This window comes from Malurus melanocephalus, unplaced genomic scaffold (assembly GCF_030028575.1).
Source record: "Malurus melanocephalus ecotype Western Australia unplaced genomic scaffold, MMel_1.1 scaffold_89, whole genome shotgun sequence".
NCBI lineage: Eukaryota > Metazoa > Chordata > Aves > Passeriformes > Maluridae > Malurus > Malurus melanocephalus.
Window position 1 is genome coordinate 1,331,106 of NW_026623321.1, and position 20,732 is coordinate 1,351,837.

General features: G+C 45.9%; 1 protein-coding gene and 1 non-coding gene across 9 annotated transcripts; both read right to left on the bottom strand.

Moving 5' to 3' along the window:
• Positions 1-72: 72 nt before the first annotated feature.
• On the bottom strand, positions 73-20,474 carry CHD4 (chromodomain helicase DNA binding protein 4). Of its 8 annotated transcripts, none has more exons than XM_057368192.1 (39): positions 19,981-20,474; positions 17,877-18,004; positions 17,503-17,694; positions 17,000-17,118; positions 16,340-16,581; positions 16,128-16,255; positions 15,851-15,986; positions 15,233-15,414; positions 14,870-15,109; positions 13,918-14,121; positions 13,630-13,835; positions 13,268-13,399; positions 12,870-12,966; positions 12,277-12,468; positions 11,989-12,189; positions 10,903-11,040; positions 8,831-8,952; positions 8,547-8,720; positions 8,093-8,234; positions 7,493-7,624; positions 7,265-7,382; positions 6,911-7,035; positions 6,384-6,621; positions 6,055-6,227; positions 5,727-5,907; positions 5,540-5,650; positions 5,285-5,373; positions 5,066-5,199; positions 4,413-4,557; positions 4,058-4,223; positions 3,597-3,703; positions 3,234-3,366; positions 3,008-3,085; positions 2,755-2,892; positions 2,551-2,659; positions 2,096-2,228; positions 1,025-1,220; positions 733-908; positions 73-659 (listed from the first exon to the last, which is right to left on the bottom strand). In XM_057368192.1, exons 1-39 carry the CDS (start codon positions 20,075-20,077, stop codon positions 576-578), a joined length of 5,838 nt encoding a protein of 1,945 aa, XP_057224175.1. In that variant the 5' UTR covers positions 20,078-20,474; the 3' UTR covers positions 73-575. The 8 variants fall into 8 exon arrangements, with proteins under 8 accessions (XP_057224175.1, XP_057224174.1, XP_057224173.1 ...); XM_057368191.1 differs by having other exon boundaries at positions 3,597-3,706; positions 5,285-5,370; positions 19,981-20,473; XM_057368190.1 differs by having other exon boundaries at positions 3,234-3,363; positions 3,597-3,706; positions 19,981-20,473.
• Positions 3,892-4,030, bottom strand: LOC130574840 (small Cajal body-specific RNA 11). The gene has a single exon (XR_008965477.1). It is a non-coding gene; the product is annotated as a small Cajal body-specific RNA 11 (non-coding RNA).
• Positions 20,475-20,732: the final 258 nt, after the last annotated feature.

Here is a 20,732-nt window from a genome sequence, read left to right on the forward strand (position 1 = left end):
CTCATTCGTAAAAAAGACGAGACTACCTCTTCTTGCAATGTTGAGACCATATACTTACAATAGAGAACAAAATAAAATACAAGGAAACTTTATTTTTCAGTTTTATCAACGTTTTGCTCTGTTTTTTGTTGTTTTTTTACTGTTGTTTGCTTTTGTCTTCAAGCTGCTTATAGYTGACAAGTCCGGTCAGTTTTTGTATTAAAAAGGATTTTGATGGAGGTAGCTTTGTCTCTGTCCTGGCTTTTGCTTGGTCTTGCCTGCGCACTTGTCTCAGTAAACAAACTCAAAATAAAATTAAGAACGAAAACTGGAATTCCAGGCGGAGGCAACGAGCAATACAGCCAGGCTCTCCATGTAACAGACATGGCGCTGGGGCCTCCAGTCACTATATACAGAGTCCATCATACATCCATCCCCCTCTCTCCAAAACACACTCCTTGCTCCAACGGGCTGGCTGCAGAGGAAGGAGTTTCTTCTCCTCCCAGAGACCTGAGCAGCAGCTTCCATGGAGGGAAACAGCACCCAGTCAGGAATGTCAGGCAGAGGGGTAGTGTGAAAGGGTGGGGTGGGGGGGGTCACTTCAGCTTGGCCGAAAGGTCAACAGCACTGGGCCAGGGACTCACTGCTGCTGGGCCACCTGTAGGGCGAGAGAAGAGGACCTGAGACTCACGGGCTGGTCACCAGAGCCCCCCTCCCCCCATAACTCCCTTACTGACCAGAGACAGTACGTACTTGTTGGGGAGGAGGTGGTGGCGGGGGCTCACTGCTGCGGTTGGCCAGGCGGCTGAGGATGTTGCGCTCTGACATCTGGAGGCGCACTGCCACAGGTGGGATACGGGCAATTGTGGCAGGCAAACGAGTCACATCTGCCTTCATGTCACTCAAAAGCTCCTCCAGCTGCTTCAGAACTACAAGAGAAAGGGACATCTGTTCCGAGGAGAAAGGGACACCCCAGAGGGAAAAAATCCAGAGGGGACAGCAATGCTAAGTATCTATCCCACCCTTGCTTAACACACACAATTACCTTTGTGCAGCACAGCATTGGCTGGTTTATTCCCAGCCATTGACTCCTTGGATAGGTGCTGGTGGCTCTCAGCCAGGCATTCTACCTCTGCAAAACGTGTGTTCAGAGCCATGGATGGGTGAGATGGATCTTCGGACATGTTCAGATAGGCAGCTCGCCGCAACTGTTCCTCRATCACCAGTGCTTGCTCCAGGAGCTGCAAGGTGGCGCAGGAATAAGTCTTTTGGCAGCTACCTGTGAGGGATCCTTCCTGAGAGGTAGCACCCCCACTCTCCTAATCCAATTCTCCACCATCTCATAAGGTAAGATTGTTTCACCAGCCTGTTTTACTGAGTAGCCCGAAACAGTAAAGGCTTCATGAAGCTAAGTCAAAACTCAAGACAACCAGGCTACATCAGATTTAACAGACTACAACTCCTCTAGTCTTTTCATYCTGCCTCTGATTCTTTTTACACATGCTTTTTGAGGCAAGCGGATGCAGACTGCTCTTTGAGCCCAAGAGAGAAGTATTCCAAGCTGTTTATAGAAAGAGTCTAAAAGAYTGTAAGCATTTGAAGAAACCAACTGGAATCTTCTCAGTGTAGAACTGATCATTCAGTCTGTAGTCAATAATGTCCTGCCCCAGGACTAAGATTTACATAGCTTTACTTGGATTGATTTTAAATCACTCCCAAAGCTAGGCTATGTTCACTCCTAAGGAGGATGAAGMAAATTATGAAGGCAGCCCTTCCACCCATCCATACAGTTCCATTCAGGCACATGGAGTGGGCTGTAGCAGACCAAGCAGAAGCTGTGACGAAAACAGCCACTTGAACCTTAAGCCTCCTGCATACCAGTTGTTCAATAARCGTTTGGATAGAAAGCACTGAACCAAGCCCCCCAACACCACTTCCAGAAAAGAGGKAGCTCCTATCATGGAGCAACTGTGTGATCCTGAGATTGTATTGCTTCTTTTATTACCCATAAAATAAAAGGCACTGCATAAACCTTTCACTTCCTTGGTGGAAGCTCACTACAACTATTTGGCCTCAAGAGATCCAGGCAGTTACCATACTAAAGAGAAAACTTTACCTTAAATCTCCTTGCCAAGAATTTATTCTTTATTTCCAGGAAGTTACCCCGGTTCATCTCACCCTTGAAGGGTTCATTGAGGATGGCGTAACGYGGATCATTCTGAATATCCTGCCAACGGGCATAGCCATGACTGAGATGGAATGAGCTCAGGCAAACAAAGGCAGTGAGAACAAGGGAATACACAGTCCAGGCGGTACTGTTCTCCAGAGGGGGTGGAGAAAGGGGGTACAGAGARGGGAGGAACAGAAACCAAGGAAGAGGAATGAGAACTATGTCCTGCTAAGTCTTAACTATGCTACAGGGAGTTCCCCCTCCCYCCATCACTTTCACTCTTGTGAAGCAGGTAAAAGCACTCTCTCACTTAACCTAGTCCAGTCAGACCCAGAATGGCCACCTTCACTGTGACAAATTATGTACAAGGTGGGAGAATGTGTTTGTCATGGCAAGGATACTTGATAATCCCAGCAAGGAGCCAGTAGTCGTGACGCCGATGCCAAATCTCATAGGTCTTCTTGGTGACGGTTGCAGCCCGCTCTTCATTCTGCCACAGGGAGTGCAGTTCTGGAAAGGCAAGAGACACCAGAACAGTTGGAAGTTATTTCACAAACATAAAGCAGGAGCTTATAAACGAGTTCAAGCAGATAAAAATCTCRTACCAGTGAAACCACCATCTGCTATGTTGAACATGAAGCGCTGCTTTACTGCCTTCTTGTGCCTTTCATCTACTGACTCCTTCAGCATCTCTCCATTCTGCAGCATCACCACATCTCTCTTATCATCGTCCTTTTTCTCATCTGTACACACAGGAAATTAGTAGAAAAAACATGGCAGATACCGTGACAGGTTGGACCCACATGGAATCCTTGCAGGAAAAGGGTTAAGGACGAGAAGGGTGTTATCCTGCCTCACCYTTCTCATCCAGAGTAATTATAGGAGGTTCAGAGGGATTCTCAATAGCTGCTCTGTCTTCCACTTTCTCCACATCAGCTGCAGGAAAGAAGGGTAACATGAGATGTACAGGAACATTGCAAGTCCACAACTTTGTTCTTCAGCCATTGAAACCAATTACTATTCTGTAACTCCCAATTGATTTTCTACATTCAAGCCTCATTCTTTAGGATGAAGTGCTTTGTACCTTTGCTTTCTACTTCCATTGGTTCATCCGGTCTTTCCTTCACCTCCGTTTCCTCTTTTTTTTCATCTGCTTCTGTGGAGTTCACCGGGGATTTTGCTTCCTGGGGTGGTGTCTCTASAGGCTGAGCACACTGCTGAGGACAGCAATCAGTGAGACACAAAGAACAACAGTGCATGGCAACAGAACAGTCAGTCATTTGGAAAGCAAAAACACACAAAACTGTGAGGCCAATTCGAGGACCAGAGTCATCTTCAAGTATTGCTCAGAGAACTCATCTCTGCCTCAGCCAAGACATGAAGAGGGGGCAGAACTAGAGAAATTTGCAAGAGAAATTACGATGMAAACAAGTCACCTAACACTCACCTCCATGGGGACCTCTGCTTCAGCTGCAGAGGCATTGAGCTCTTTCTCTGGTTCACATGGCTCTCCTTGCTCCTTAGCACTAGCTCCTTCTTCTACTTTTACGCCTTCTTCTGTGTATTCCCCATGCCAGAGCAGCACAGCAGACAAAAGAAGAGACACAATCAGTAAGGTCTTTCCTTCCCTGCTACCAAGCACACTTCTCCTTTGCTCCCAGAGATCAGGTCCATCAAAATGGAACTAACAGGAYGCCCTGCCCACTACAAATGCTGGGCTTTTCACTGATCCCAGGAAAGCTAGTGTCCTCTCTTGCCTTTAAGGGCTTGCACATGTCTTTGGCAGCCCTCCTAACATGAGAGTAAGCTGATCTGCGTCCAGCCCCAGACCCCACCACCACAATTCCGGTGAGGGGAACAGCCAGGGTAAGGTCAGGACACAGGGTTGTGTAAGATRGGAGCCCTCACCAGGTGGAGGAACAGGGGCAGGTGTATTCGGCTGTGTATCCCCAGGTGTTGAAGGAGTTGGAGTTTTGGGAGAGGGTGAGCTAGGCTGTGAAAGTTTCTTGTTCTCCTCTATTTCTGCCAGTTCTGGCATACTCCAGCGGCCATTTACATGCTCGAATTCCTGCACCTGTATGAGAGGGAGATAAAGACGTATCACTGCAGGAGTAATATAAAGCTCAYCCTTACACCTGTAGAGGCAGACCACTGAGCACACAACAGAAGTAGGTGCAAAAAGAGAGGCAATTCCCCAACTGAAGACCCCAGTGACTACAGCTGTAGGGACAGAAAAGATCACACTGCTCTGCTAAGCACCTACCTTTTTACGTATAAGTGACATGACCCCAATGCGAGTAAGGACGTGCTGTCGAGAAAGACCTTCCCGTGGGACCCCATCTGCAAAGGTCTCTGCACCATCAGCTCCAGGTTCACATAAATGACGCATGAACAGTGAGACATAAGCCCTGCAGCAATCGAGAGACAAGCGATTGGTAAATAAATTGCATTATCTGGAGACATGCATTGTCAGACCCTCTTCCTGCACRTAAGAGAAATTATGCTGAGACTCTTAACCCACAGTAACACAAGTTCTGAGGGTCCAGGCTCCTTCAAGGGGTARTATCATGACAGAATCACTACATACATAAAATACATATAACTAACTCAGGGGTCTTGAGCCAGAAACAACACAAGTCCAAGAAAGAACTCCAGGAGGGTATTTATTACCTGCTTGTATAGCCATGCTACCCCTCTAAAAGCATTTGCTTTTGGTGACTGAAGAGTCAGTCCAAGTAAGAGAACTACGAACAACCCCCTCATCTCTCCCAGCTTATACTTCATGTTCCCACAAAGAATCAACCAGTACACTGTATTCTCTAAGAAATTTAGCCTCTAAGAAAAGGCCCAACTTTCATTCTTCTCCAAAGGAACTAGATGCTATCAGTCTTTTATTCCTGCCTAATGCAGACTCACTTGAACTCTTTCTCAGACTTGCCACGGAGGTCCCGAACAAGCCACTGAGTGGTGAAGGCATCCTGAGGTGGCATTCCATAGCGCATGATAGCGTTGAGAAAGGCTTTCCGCTGGCGAGCATTGAAACCCAGCACCTAGAATGAAGGAGCAGACAGACAGATAAGGCAAGAGCAATATAGGAGCAGCTGGGATGCAAATGCTTTCCCTGATACAACTTACCTCAATGTTCCCTCCCACACGGGCCAGTAAGGGAGGCAGAGGCTTGTCCTTATCATTCCTCAGGCCCTTGCGGCTAGGCCGACGAGCTGCTGAAGAAAGAAATGCAGCTAAGTAACAAGACAATGCACAGCATATTTGTTTTGCRAACATTGCCCTGGCAGGAGAGCATTACAAAATGTATAAATCACCCAAATCATGTCCCAGTTTTTTCCATGCTCAAAGCAACCCAGGAACTCTGGCTTCAGGAGAAATTACCTTCAGATCTCTCATCAAAGTCCTCATCTCCTTCTTCAGAGGCAACTGAATAATCTGACTGATTATCTGACTGGTCATCCTGCCAGTCTGAAAGAAAAACAGCACGTGAGCCTGAGACGCTACTCCGTTACTTCCCAGAAACATATACTTACACCCGTTTTTCCCTCAGGGTCCTGTGGATTTGTACCTCTATCCTCCTGCGAGCCATCGTTGTAGTTAACTTGCTTGCGAATACGTTTGCCCTTGCCCAGATTCCTGGCCAGATCCTCCTGTTGTTGTTCATAATGGTGACGCAGCAGTTTCTCCCAGTAATCAGGATCCACCGACTCCTCCTGCTTAATGATCTCCCGTTCAACCTCCTCTTCCTCCTGCCAGAGAGGTAACAAATTTAGGGCCCTACACTCCAAGTTCCAGATATATGCTTGCTTGCCCTTAAAAACTTCAGAGCTCAATTTACTTAATTGATCCTCCATCACTCTGGAGAACATATTAGCTGACATCCACCTCACACTCACCCCCATCTCCTCCTCACGAACCACATACTGGGCCACCTTGAAGGAGCTGAGATATTCATTCATGCCCTGAAGTTCTGTATCTTCTGTTTCATCCTGGTTCCGATCCAACAGACGCTCAATTGCTTTGTCATCATAGTGGATGACACTACTGTCCTCACCTTCTTTGTTATCCCCTAAAGGAAGAGCACAGGCACTGTTGCTGTATGGATCTCTAGGGACTAAGAAAGGGATTGCTGCCCTAGACCTCTCAGTAGAGCTATAATCAGCACTCTCACTAAATAAGGTGCCAGATCTCCCCACCCCCTCCAATTCTACTCCCAGACACTCACCCCCCTCAGTAGCCTCATCCTTGAAGAGCTCTTCAGTGCCAAATTTGAGAATGTCATCAAGTTCCTGTTTGGACATGGAGCCTGTCTTGGAGCCCAACCCTGGTCTCACTACCAGATGAGTTAGCATCATCTTCTTCTTGGCCACCTGAGTGATACGCTCCTCCACTGAGGCCCTTGTCACAAAGCGGTATATCATCACTTTCTTGTTCTGTCCAATTCTGTGTGCACGGCTGAAGGCCTAGAAAAGAGATGTACTCAAAACAATCCAGAGCTACACAAGCAGTAGTCTGATATACCCCACCTACCTCCACAAGCTTCCTACCTRCCTTCATGCTGGCTCTTAGCATTAGTGAAGGCTCTACCCTGGAAGAACCCTCCACTATTTTGGTTTCCATCTGCACCCATCCTCACTGCTCTAATTTTGCAATTTCTAGAAGGGAAATCTCACGTTCCTTCACTCTTCTGGTGATTTCACTTCCCCTCTTCCTGAAGATTACTCCACAGTGAGTGATCTCATTCAGACTCACCTGGATATCATTGTGGGGGTTCCAGTCTGAATCATAGATAATCACAGTATCTGCTGTGGCCAAGTTAATACCAAGACCTCCAGCTCGAGTTGAAAGCAGAAAGCAGAACTGCTGAGCTCCAGGAGCTAAGATAAAAAAAAAAAAAAAAGAGAACAAAAGTAATCAAGGGATAGTGTAACACTCAGAGAAGGATTTGTAACTGACCTACATCACCTGACAAAGAATTACTGCTAATTTACTAATTTAACATTTCAGGAAAGCAATGGAAGACTTGGGGCACAACAATCGCATGTTGTGCATTAAGCACATACAAGGCAAGTTGTCATTTTACAGCAAATATAGGAGACTATATACCATTGAAGCGATCAATAGCTTCCTGACGCATGTTCCCTGTGATTCCTCCATCAATCCGCTCATATTTGTACCCTTCATGTTCCAAAAAATCTTCCAGAAGGTCCAACATTTTAGTCATCTGCACAGCAGAAAAACACCACCATGGAAGAGCGAGGTACAAGGGGATAGCACATCAAAAAAATTTTCTTAGAAAAAGTATTCCCAACCTTTCCGTTTTCCTCCATATACCTGAGAGAATATGAGCACCCTGTGACCTCCTTCCTTCAGGTTCTTTAACATCTTCTGGAGCAGCAACAGCTTTCCAGAGGCTCGAATAAGTGCACTACCATCATACATGCCATTTGGCATTTTTGGAGCTTCCTAAGAAGAAAAAGAGAAATAAGGGAATAAGCGGTAAGGGACAAAAACAGGTTGCAGGAACGTAACTTGGTCTTAGTCCCCAGCTGATGCAGGCTCACACCTGGTAACTTAGCTTGGCACAACCACAAGGTATAGCACTGCCTGTATGAAACACCAATGCTACCCCTGCGCCTATTCTCTTGCAATTTGACTCTTCCATACCCTCCTCTTTTTTCTTACTTAGTTCTTACTTTTACATTCTTCACCATTTCACGTGAGTCACAAGATAGCTCCTACCTGACATACGAATATTATGGAAAAGGAATGGTCTTCTAGCATGTTTGGGCTAAACAAAGAATGATGAAAAAAACATACAGAAGCACAAAGAGAGAAATGGGGCCCCCTCYATGCTTCACCTAGGGAGCTAACCAGCTCTCGGATAACCCCCAGCAGGGAATTTGCTTACACAGAGTAAGTGATTGGACATACCATAGCAGCCACAGGAAAGAGATAGGGGTGATTACAGCACTTCTTCAGATCCATAACAACATTGAGCAACGAGACTTGGTTACCACCACCCCGTGCATTCAGTGCCTCAAAGTTTCTTGTCAAAATGTATTTATARTATTTCCTGAAAACAAAAAAGAAAATAGAACAACTCAGACAAAGCTCTCATGAGAATGACTAACCTACTCTTCTCTTGCTTAACTCTGTACAGCTCCTGGCATTACCTGCCAGCTACCTAGGCTCTGCCAGTGGCATTTACTATCTCTTTATCCCTTACACCAGAGCACAGGATAGTTCTTCCTCTGCTCTAGCAGCAGCCCACTATGCAGAAAGCCCTGCAGAGTAAGGACAAGACTGTTGCAGCATCCTTTTTGAAACTGCAGAGCAGAGAAACAGYAGCTCAACAGCAGGTGCTCTCTTCACTCCCAACACTCACTTCTGCATGGGACTCAGTTCCACTCTGACAATGAGCTCAGTCTTAGATGGCATATTCTTGAAAACATCAGCCTTGAGACGCCTCAGCATATGCGGGCCCAGCATGTCGTGCAGCTTCTTGATCTGATCTTCCTTGGCAATATCCGCAAACTCTTCTAGGAAGCCCTCCAAGTTACTGCAGGGAAACAGACACTCAGCAAAYGCCACAAAGGAAAAAGAGCAAAAGAGCAAGTGAGGGGATAGGAATGGTAAGACAGGCAGGCTGACTTGCACTGCAAGACATACTGGAATCTTTCGGGCGTCAGGAAGTTCAGCAGGTGGAACAGTTCTTCCAGGTTGTTCTGCAGGGGAGTTCCTGTAAGCAACAGCTTATGCTGGAGGGAGTAACCATTCAGCACACGGAAGAACTGGAAAGGAGAGAGCAGGGAAGAGAGTTGGAAAATAAACCAAAACACACACAAGTATGTCAAAGGCTTATTAAGTCATAGGCTTGCAATAAAAATCCTCCTAGGGAAAGAGCTGACACCAAGCTAGGGTTCAATTTAGATCACATCAGCTGTTTGGACATGAGTTCCAAGTAGTTCACATTCCAGTCAGGGTCACTAGACTGATTTTATTTAGATCATTGTTCTGCATAGCTAAAACATGACTGCAGCAAATCCTACGAGCCATCAGGTACTGACTGGCAGGTTTCCTTTGCTGTTACAAGTTACAAACTCTTCTAGACCACCAATCATTTCTAGACTGCTGCACTATGTATTTTTTCTTGCTAAATGAGTGTTCCACATTCCTACAACTACTCTGCCTTGARAATTCTAGAAATAACTAAGTCACTCTTCCTATTCATATCAATCCTGGCAGTGTTCCAGAGCTCTGAACAAGCTGAGGAGACAAAGACTTAAGGGTTTGCCAATGTGYGTTGAAGGTAATTTGCACTGGTTTTCACAACAATGAAGTAATTCCAGACAGATATAGTAAGCAGTTAAAGTACTGCACTGAAAAGCACAAGTGTACCATGTTCACCTGCACAAACTGACAGTAAAGCAGTCATTTATTTATGAGCTTGGCCATTTCCTTGCATATCTTACCCAGCATGACACAAGGTCAAACTTAATGAAAGCAGCTTTACTAAATGGCCAACAAAAACCAAATCACTTATGTTTTGGTTATCACAGCAGAAGAGTACTTCTTGTGGCCTCCATAGGGATTTATCTTTCTATGTAGTTACAGTTAAAAATATTCTTATTTTGGAATCAAATATGGAAGTTACTAATTATATCTGCAAAACTTTAGGAGATAACCCCAATTTGTCAAGAAGCATCTGATCTATCTTGCAGCCAATCACCTACAGGCTGTTCTTATAGGACAGGAAACTGCTGTAGAAAAATATAGATTTAATAGTTCTGCATAGTGTCATGGTGTAACCTTGAGCCTTTACATCCTATTTCAATTAATGAATATTAATAGTAAGCATTCATGCCTACTTCCAATGGTTTCAATGCTAAGCACAGAACAGCACCCAGTCTTAGTGCTTACAATAAAATAAGATCTAGAAACTGAACTGCAAGCACAGCTGTGATGTCTCAGGAAGATGCCTCGTGCCAAGATCCAAAACACTAAAGCCATTTAAATAAAACAAACAACAACAAAAAAGAAATCAAGCAGCAATTTTGTCTTACACAGTCTCCAAGAACCKCTAAAACCAGCTTTCCAATAATGGTTTTGGCATAGAGCACTAGAACCCAGCTGAAGACAGACAAATCACTACCAGAATTAAGGCACAAGGCCCAAGAAGGGGCTGGATTAAGAAAGTACACTCAAACCTACTAAATTCAAACAAGCTTAGTTAAGGTGCAGCCTCCCATGAAAGGATCTATATGGCTTTTAGCACCTACCCAGACATTTTTTAACACTTCTGCCCACCTTCTGTTACTGCAACACCTAATTAGTTTTGCTACAAAGCCAGATGAAAGCAGAGAGCAAGCCTACCCTGGAAGCAGGGTAATTCTGCTCATGGAGCATGTTCTACACTCAGCATGTAAGCCCTTTCAGAATAGAGGTGGTAAAGATATGTCATCTGCTTTCAGAGAAATATTTTGAATTTGAGAGCAACAACTACATCCAAGTTTTTCTGTTTTCCAGTCTACACAACTCGCCCATTCACCTGGAAAGAAAACTGCTTTAATCAGTGAGCTGTGTAAGTAAAGTTGTTGCCAATGATCGTTGATYTCCAAATGAAGACTGCTGATTTTCCTTTTTAATAATACATCAGATTTACTACTGAACAAATGAGTAAGAGCTGTCTCTCTCCTCTGCAACATATGCCATGCCTATGAACCACCTATGCTTCTCTGTACCTTTGACTGATTGTTCTTCAGTCTGTGAGCTTCATCCACAATGAGACAGGCCCAGTCAATAGAGCCTAGTATGGCCATATCAATAGTGATCAGTTCATAGGAGGTGAGGAGTACATGGAACTTGACAGCAGCCTCTTTCTGCAAAGGAAAAGGATGAACATCTGATGGGATAAAGCATGCAGTCTTTTTCCATCAAGGAATCCTCATGAGCCCTGGTCAAACAGCACACCAAAAACTTTTCACACCCCAAGTTTCCTGTCTGGTTGAAAATTGCTGCCCAAACCACTTTAGCCTTTTAATTTCCTATTACTCTCAAAACATTTAAGTGTCCTCAACCCCCTAAGTACCTGCTACTTTTGGACAATTGTCAAATACTGTAACAGATGTTTAACAAATAAGAAATGAGTAGAGGCATTTTAAGGAATTGAGATTTGGAGAACGGTGGCTCATCCAAAAGCTAAGACTTAAAAAGAGAAATAGTTCACCACAGAACTTTAAACTACTGTTAGTACTTAATATTGTTCCATCTCSAGTGAAGGAAATGAGTCTATCTGTCTCTACCACGGAAAATGCTTTAGCTTCCATCTTGGTTTTACTAGGAAGATGAAAGTTCTACAAAAACTAGCCACCTAGATCAGACTCTTCCTTCCTGTCTGGGCACAGAATGCAGTTTCTCGGGTATCTGGGTATGGCCTCACTGTCAGCCAATTCCTCAAGGATGAAAAAGTTCATACACTTTTTGTGTATCTGTCTTTCACATAGAGTGGCAATTCTGACATCGACTGATAGGTAGAAAAGATGCACAACTTCTCTGATTAAGCAGGGAAGACAGAAGGACTTGCCTAGGGTCAGTATTACCCTAGTCAACTATCTTTTCCAATATTGCATTAGTTCACACTAGTAGGAGTGTTTAAACAGTCTACAGCAGGAGTCTAAACGCCCACTTGCCATCAATTTGCAGTTATTTCCCCTTGGAAACTACAAGCATCATCAGTTCCAAGGGACAGCAGAATATCTGAATCCTAGCTGCTAAAAGCCAGTATAGTGCATCTCAATTGAGGCTTGTGTTACAGCAGAGTTCCGTACCTTCATTCTGGATGCTTTTTTGCCTCCACGTATGGCATTATCCTCAAAAGTGAACTCATTTTCACGGATGATGGCCCGGCTGTCTTTGTCCCCAACGTAGGTCACTACATACATATCTGGGGCCCACATCTCAAATTCTCGTTCCCAGTTGATGATTGTGGACAGTGGGGCACTCACCAAGAAGGGACCCTTTGAGTGGCCCTACAAATAGAGCCAGTAAGAGCATTAAATAGCTGCAATTGCTAATACAGGCAAAATCTCCCTGGGCAGTGACCTGCCAGCACTCACCTCCTTGTATAAAGAATACAGGAACACTGCTGTCTGCACAGTCTTTCCCAGGCCCATTTCATCAGCTAAGATTGTATCTGTGCCCTGGGCCCAAGAGAAGCGCAGCCAGTTCAGTCCTTCCAGCTGGTAGGGATGCAAKGTGCCCCCTGTTACATCGAGGTACTCCGGTTGCCGGTCATATTTCACTGTTGGCTATAATAGGAGTTAATATAAGAGTTATAATAGGAAGAGTTGAGAACCTTTACCTTAGTTGTATAATGAACAAGAGTCTCAGTCACCCTTATATTTACCAGCACAGATGAGGCTTCACAGATGACAACTATACTAGCACCAAAGCCAACTTCCAAATGGCCAAAGGCATCCAACAAGAAGCTTTTTTTTTTTTTGTAAAACCCTTTCACCAAGAGCGAGGCAGTATGACCCAAYGGACATGGTGGACCTTTGTCTGAATGCTCTCTATTGCCATTTATCCTTTGGGCCATGAAGGAGCTCTAAACCATACATTGCTCACCCTTCAGTTTCCTGTTTATCTGCTGGCACCCCAAAACAAGCAGTTCTAACACACGGCTCCTAAGCAAAAACCAGTAACTCACGTCCACTGTCGGAGTCTCAGGGGGCCTTTCCAGCTTCCGCATCTTCACTTTCTTTAACTTCTTTCCAGGTCTGCCCTCTTCACCTCTCATCAGCTCCCTACGCAGAGACAGTCCCAAGTACACATGAGTTTAATGGCTTTTTATTAACAGCTCAAGAAAAAAACTATTGCAGAGAATAGGAGGGCAATCACCCAACTCAAACAGGCTCAAGAGAACAGGGATGAAACCTTCATGAACTGGTGGAGAGGTACAAGGTCCCTGCCTAAAGGCATAAGGAGTCAGTAACAAGAAGATGCTTCTTGCCTATTTCCACCTATTAATCCAGCCAGTGCTAGGGGCTGACATGCTACAGTACTTCCTCGAGTGAAGGGAAAACAACCTCTAGATACTGCTCCTACCTGTGATTCCAGTAGGCTTGCTTGTAGAGGTCATAATCTTGAATATCCACATCTTCACTTTCCCAGGATGCCTGGTCATAGGGTAGGTCTCTCCACTTAATCAAATAGTGGACATTCCCCTTCTTATCAACACTGTAAAAGAAACCAGTAAGTCTTAAGCACAGTAAAATGGCAGTAACTCCCCCAATTCACTCAAATGGAAGAGAAGGGAAGGACTCATAGTGAAGCAGCAGAAACAGAACATTTGTCATACCAACAAAAAACTCCCCATTTCTCCCAGTCATACTGCTGTTTAGCTCATCCAGTCTCCCTTAGCTCTGTTTAAGATCTTAGTCGAAAATCCTCTTTSTTACACCCCCTACCTATGATTAAGGATCCTGTGGATCATCATCCACTCTGGCTTGATCCCATATCGATAGAAGCGCTCCTCCATCTCAGCATATTTGGGGTCCTTGTTTTTTCTCTTTCGGCTTTTCTCTTCTTCCCCTCCGAAGTCTCCCGACGGTGGCTCATCCATATCATTTTTGCGTTGGTAGTTACGAAACATGACCTGGCAGTGCAACTCCAGCTGCAGTCAGGACACAAGCAGTTAGTAGGTGTTTTATGCTCAACTCGCCCCTCTTATGCCATAATTAGAGTCCTCCACTCACCTGCAGCTCTGACACCCAGGAGCAATGCCAGTAGGACATGCCCTGCCATTTGACAAAGAACTGCCTTTCAGGCCGGCCTTCCAGAGGCTTTGGGGGTGGAGCATTAGGGTCTGCATCAGGTGGACGTGGTGGTGCGGGGCCAACTGGGGGCTGACCCCATTTCCAGATCAAGATCTTCTGCACCTTTCCTTTCAAAGCTGGGCACTGGGAAGTTAAACAGAGCTTGATGAATCACAGTGTATGCACTCTAACATGGAAGCACTGAGGAGCAGAAAGGGTCACTTTTATAGCTTCATTACACAGACAGAATTTGCTAGGCTTGATGAGGCCAGTAGTCTGCCCAATCACAACTCCACTGAAAATTTGAGCAGAAAACGTTTTTCTCTACAACTAATTATCCAGCATGACCAGGTTTTTCATTCACCACCTTTTAAGTTTTATAACCTAATGAAAGCAACTAACACCAATTACTTATTTCAAGAACTTTCTGGAAACGTGTGGCATTTCTCTGAACTAGTTAATAATAAAAGTCTTGGCATTACAGAGCTCACAACAGTGCAAGACCAGTTTGTCTCAGCATCTCAGCATGTCTCAGTAAATTACTTTAAGCACTGAACTTGCTTGTATTTGTTCTCCTAGATGTACACACATACAGGAGCCAAAAAAAGGGGGCCTTGGCATCCTGGACCAGAAACTGGCCAACCACCCAGTACATGGGGCAAAACTCATGAGACCCAGAGGCTGTAGCCTGGTTGTTCCCACTGGAGAAAGTGGCCAATCAACAAGGCACAATTCAGCTACAAAAAGTCAGGCCTTTATGCTTTATGACAAAAGTGTACAAGGAGATAGAGTCTTCAAAGGACTGTGTATTTCCATAGAAATATGAGGATCCAAAGGGATTAGATCAATCACCTCTTGTAGCTATAGGAGAATGATACAAGCAGAAACTCACAGTGCAGCGAGGACAGAGCCACTCTCCATTGGGAATCTCAGGCAGTGGGGGATTCAAACAGTGGATGTGATAGGATGAAGGACAGGCATCACAGCACAGCAGCTCTCCTCCATCCTTGCAGACTCTACAGAACTCCATATGGTGGTCATCCTCTTCCTCAGCATCCCCCACTACATCTTCCAGGATTTCCTCACCTTCAGAGTTATCCTCCTTTGCTTCCCACTGAATGCCCTCTTTTTCCTAYAGGAAAGGGACATAAAAAACCCAAAGTGATTATTTCATTATTATAGAAGAGCAGTCTCAAGTCACTTGACATCCCCCTCCTCCACAACCTCTTGCACCATTTGGGAATCCAATACTCACACAGTGTGGGCAGCTCCATTTGCCCTCTGGAGCTTTCTCCATATCTGGGTCCAGGCAAACCATGTGGTAGGCACGAGGGCAGGTATCACACAGTATAATTTCTCCTCCCTGCTGGCACACCTCACAGTAGTCCTGATGATCAGTTTCATAGCCATCCACAGCCACTGTGGAGTCCTCCTCACCTGCAGAGGGTGATAAGGAGTCACAGGTGTACAAGCCACAGGTACAGGCTTCCCACAGCCAGAGTGATATTCTCCCAACAGCTTGCACAACTATCTAGAGAAACATAATCCAGAACCCTTGTTCTATATAAGTAAACTGGGCAAGGAGGAAGAGCTGGAACAGGAGAAAAACAAGTCCCTTTGTGCCTGCTTCCACCCATGAAATAAAAGGTACAGTTAAGACCAGGAAAACTCAGCACTCTTACCTGTTTCCCTAACAACTCCAGGAAGAACTCCTGCAAGCGTTTTCCTTATTCAAAATAATATCAGGTTCTTCCTTCATAATCAACTCTCCTCCCTCAAGTAYGGTCTTAAATATTTAAACTACACACAAACATTCCTCTAATCTTTCTACACACTTAGCTGTGCTTCTGTTTCCAATTCCAAGTATCTATACCTTTCTTTTTCTTCTTCCCAGCCTTGAGTTTTTTGCGACTTCGGCTACTACGGCTTGTAGATCCATCTGAAACAGAGTAGCTGTTGATGCTGGCATCATCAAAGTCTGACTCCACATCCAGATCATCATCTTCACTCTGAAGTAGGTAAGAGAAAAGCTTTGTTACTCAGACACGCATGCTGGAGGGCAGCAATCAGGCACACACACACACACACACCAGCATTCCTATCACATCATGGCCTCCTCCTCAGAAGGTCAAGAAAGGAGCATCACTTACTGATGATCTTTTACGCTTGGAACCAAATCCTCCCAGTTTGATTTTCAACGGTGCCACCTTCTTTGTTTTAGGTTTCTTGATATCAGGAATACGAGGACTGGCCTTTGGCTTCCGCCGAGCATTCGGTCCTGGGAACAGAGGAGACAGAGTCAGRAGGGCTGTTGCCTTGACACCAGTCACACTCTATCCTCCTGTCAAACTCTTCATCTCACCTTTGCCCTCCTTTGTCTTGGCTTTCCTGACTGGCACATCTACAGGGGGCTGCGGCAGGACAGCATCCACATTTGTCACCATACTCTCCACTACTGCAACAGCTGCAGCTGCAGCAGCTGCCACAGATGCACCTGAACTTCCCTTGAAGGGATTGTTTGTGCTAAACTCCCTCCACTTGGCTCCCAGGACCATCATCATCTTCGACACTGCTATTTTAGGGTTCTTGGCTGCGATAAGTGGCCTGTGTATAGTTAAGGAAGGAAGAAAGGGTTACTGAACCACTCTGAAATCTAGATTATTCCTCCCCACTGCCACCCCCATGAGCAGCTTTATCTCCAACTACATTCCTTTCTAATCTCTGATATTAACAGCCAATAAACTTTTCCACTCTCATCCTTCACTCAACGTGAGGGATGGAAATATTCAGGGGCTTGGAAAAAMGAAATGGAATTTAGCACAGTAGGGAAGAAAGGGGATGATGACATCTCAATGACAGAAAACGAAAAGGCTGTGGATAAATTATTTTACTGTTGCTTCAGTTTGCACTCTAGGTGCTACACTAGTGCACTGTGGCTCCAAAATCAAGGCATCTAGTTTTTACCCCATCTCTTTTTTTTTTTTGTTCCCACAATCCTTTGAAGCACAGGCTTGGAGCTCACCTGACAAACTGGCTGAAAGCTTTGTAGTTGGTGAGTGTGCGGTAATCCTCCTCTGTGAAGATGTGATCAATATCCTCCATGCCCCAATCTTCCAGAAGCTGAGCAGATGACTTTGGCTCCTATGAAAAGAGAATCATGGCAACTCAGAGCAGAACTTCCACACATCTTTCACATTCCACAGATGATCCAGGGAAGTACTTCCCTCCACATCCACTTATCACTACCAYAGGACATAGCCACAATAGCAGATCAGTAGAAATGGGAAAAGTATTTGGATTCAATATAAATTCCATGTGTGTTTAAAGCAGTAAACAGGGAAGAATGCAAGACCAGCAAAACCTCAAGTTAAGTAGTTCTAGTGAAGAGAGTGAAGAAGTGAAGTAGTTCTAGTGAAGAAGAGACTACACAGTCTCCCTGTGCAAGCACAGAAAGGGAGCACAGTGATCCCCCAAAATCAGATACATGGGAATGAGGAGCAAGCAGCCAGCAGGGTAGCTTGTTACCTTTGAGTCATCATCYTCTTCCTCTTCTTCCTCCTCCTCCTTGCGCTTGGCTTTGTTTTTCTTTTCCTTCTTGGGTCCTAACTTCTTCTTTTTCTTCTTCCCAGGTGTATAATCGCTGCCCTCGCTGTCAGAGCGTAGAACCTCCTCTTCTTCCTCCACAAACTCATTCCCCTCACCAGAGCTATCCCCCAGCTGGGGAGACCAAGGGAGGAATCAGGCATGAGAAAATACCCTGGATAAGCACTAAATATCTCTCCCACCCCAAGCTCTAGAGGATTCATTCAAAAGATTGCTGCCATTGGCCAACAACAGTTAGCACCCTCACCCTACAGATCCATATTTTAGAGTGTGACCTTAGGCATCCTTTTTCTTACCTCCTTCTTCTGACGCTTGCTGAGCTTGGGCACTTTGGGCTCCTTCAGTTTCTTGGGCTTCTTTTTCTTCTTGATTTTGGGAGTGTCAGCTTCTGACAGAAGCTCTTCTTCCGGCTCTTCTTCAGGTTCTGGATGTGAAGAGGTGACATGTCTCATTCAACCCTCCTCTGTGCATTAAAGTATAGCCTCCCTTCACAGAGATGAATTTGTCTGCTTCTTGCTACATACTTACAAACAAAACTGGTTACAACTAGTACTGTTCACAACAGATAATTAAAATTATATCCTAAGGTACCACTAAACATGGTTTCCCCTGTCCCAACACCACCTATTTCCACAACATTCCTTCTCCAAGCAGAACTGCACTCAGAACCTGGGGACAAGAAGTTTGCCATAGCCCAAGAAGAGGAGGAAGGGCATGAAACCACATCTAAAGGGGCAAAACAGTCAATGTATTTGAGAACCTGAGTAGGATACTGTATCAGTCCATGMATCTTCAAAAAAGAAACCATCTAGTCTCTTCAGCAATACAGAACATCCTATAGCTGCATGCAAAAYACAGGCTAGTAAGCCACTACTTTTTCTCCTCCATAGGAAAGCTGTTACTCAGTAACTCTATTCTGATCCAGATTTGACTTAACCTTCCTCCAGCCCCAGCAGCTAGCAAGCTCATTGCCTGGTCAGAACATATGCCAGTTCCCCAGAACCACTGCACACTCCCATCTGTGTGGCCCTGTTCCCTGGCTGCCCTTGGCCCGAGGGGCAGGGGCAGCCAGACAGCCCTTCCTTCCCTTTGTGGCAGGCTGCGAGAGCAGTGCAGCCACCCGCCCTCCCCTGCCGCCCCGCCCACCGCACACAGCCAGAGTCACTCCTTCTCCCTCCAAGGGAAAATGGCCTCCTGACCACCGGAGCTGGGCAGGATGGAGGAAGCCACAGGTCAGAGGAGCTACCGCATTCGGGGGTGAAACAGCAGAGGTAGAGCTCTCAGAACCTGGGGTCCCATGCCTGGCACCTGCCATATTCCCAATCAATGGTTGTCTCTTTGCTCTCATAGTCCTGCAACACCAGGTCCTTCATGCATCTTAAGCTCCCTCAAGTTCTGATTTAGAGCCTCTAATGACCCACCCTTTCCATGGTACCACCTAAACCTCTCCACTGTGCAAGGATTTTACCAGCTTTTTTTCCATCAAGATTTTCCTGAGAGTCCCTTTCTGCCCAAGAACTCAAACATGCCAGAAAACTCTAGAGTCAAAGCTTAAGAAAAAAATGCCTTACAAAAAAAAATCCCGAAGTCCAAAACATCGTCTTCCCTTTTCCAGTTACATTTTTCTTACATGACATTACAACACTCTGCATGAGTTAGTAGGAAAACCCACACTTGTCCTACAATTTAGCACATCACTATTTACATCATTCCTTTTCCACAAGAAAGTGAAGAATCCAGATGCATGTCCAGAGCAGGTCACCCACAGCAGCAGTAACAAAAAAAAAAAAAAAAAAAAAAGCAAACCAGAAGAATTCCCAGGGCTCTGACTGAAGCCTTATGTTGATGAGGATGCAAATATAAGGGAAAAAGCAAGACACAAGGACTACAAAAAAAGCAAAGGTGAGCAAGCCGCACGAAGCAAGAACCACAAGAAATCTCAATAATTGGGTGTGGTGATGAAGGAAAGTGGGTCACGCAACAGCCCAGGGCAGTTTTCTCTGGACGTCAGCCGGTCTGAGTTCCCAGATGAAAGCAAGTCAGGCAACCTGCCCTTTCACATACTACCCCCTCTTCCCCCTCCCCATTCATGAAAATTGAAACTTGCAGGTATTTCAGTACCCCATCAGAATTGGATGCTCTGCCTCCACCCTCTACACCTCCTCCAAGCACAGGCCCTGACAACCTGCAATGGCTTGGAACAAAGTCAGCTCCACCTGACACAAAGCCGCAAGCTTCACACCGCAAAGTAACCCTGGGACTCGCAYATCAAAAACATATACATGACTCGCAGAAAAAAAAAACAAAAAAACATTCCCCAACACATCATGCATTTCACGTATTCAGCTTGAGACCAACATTATCCCCACTCTACAGGCATGCCCTGCAGGCTCTGCATACCTGGATGCTGGGGGATAGCGTTGTTCAACAGGATCTCCATGTCATCATCATCACTCCCCCCCGAGCACGGTGACGGAGATCCAATGCCCGAAGCCATGTCCTCCACAGTGAGGGAGGCCTGGGCTTACACAGGTTGTCGTCTTCTTGCCAGTCTGGCCAGTACTTCATTGAAAAGAAAAACAGAAAGTTACAGGAACCTGAACTCCGTTCTCCCAAGCAATAGTGCTACCAAGAGGATCCGTGAGAAAGCTTAGACAGCAACTTTACTGGCTTTGGAGTCTACGGATAATAGAAACACTGGCAGCAAGTATCAGTTTAGAGTTGTGATAAAGCAGGCTTTAAAGACTCCAGATAATAAACTGAGTCAGCAACTCATCTCTGGCGAGGAAGCCGAAAGAGCTGTCCTAAAGGAAAACTCTCCCGTCCTCTGCAGCCGASTGCCCTCGGTTATTTCTGCGTTGGGCCGGGAAAAGGCAGCAGGACAGGCAAGGCAGCCGGGCTTCCAAGGCAGCCCTGGGGCGGGTCGGGCGGCTGTCAGCGCGGTGCCCTGGCCAGCAGCCCCAACCCGCCAGGGGCTGGCACTGCAGCGTCGGCCCTGCCCCTGCCCCACCGCCGGCCGCACACAAAAGGCCGGGCGGGCTCGGCAGCCCCGCTCCGCCGCCCCCGCCAGGAGCGGGGCTGCGCGGCGCAGGGCGGGGGCGGGGGGCACCGTCGCCCGGGCGGGGGCGCGGGGCGGGGCCGGGCCGGGGAAG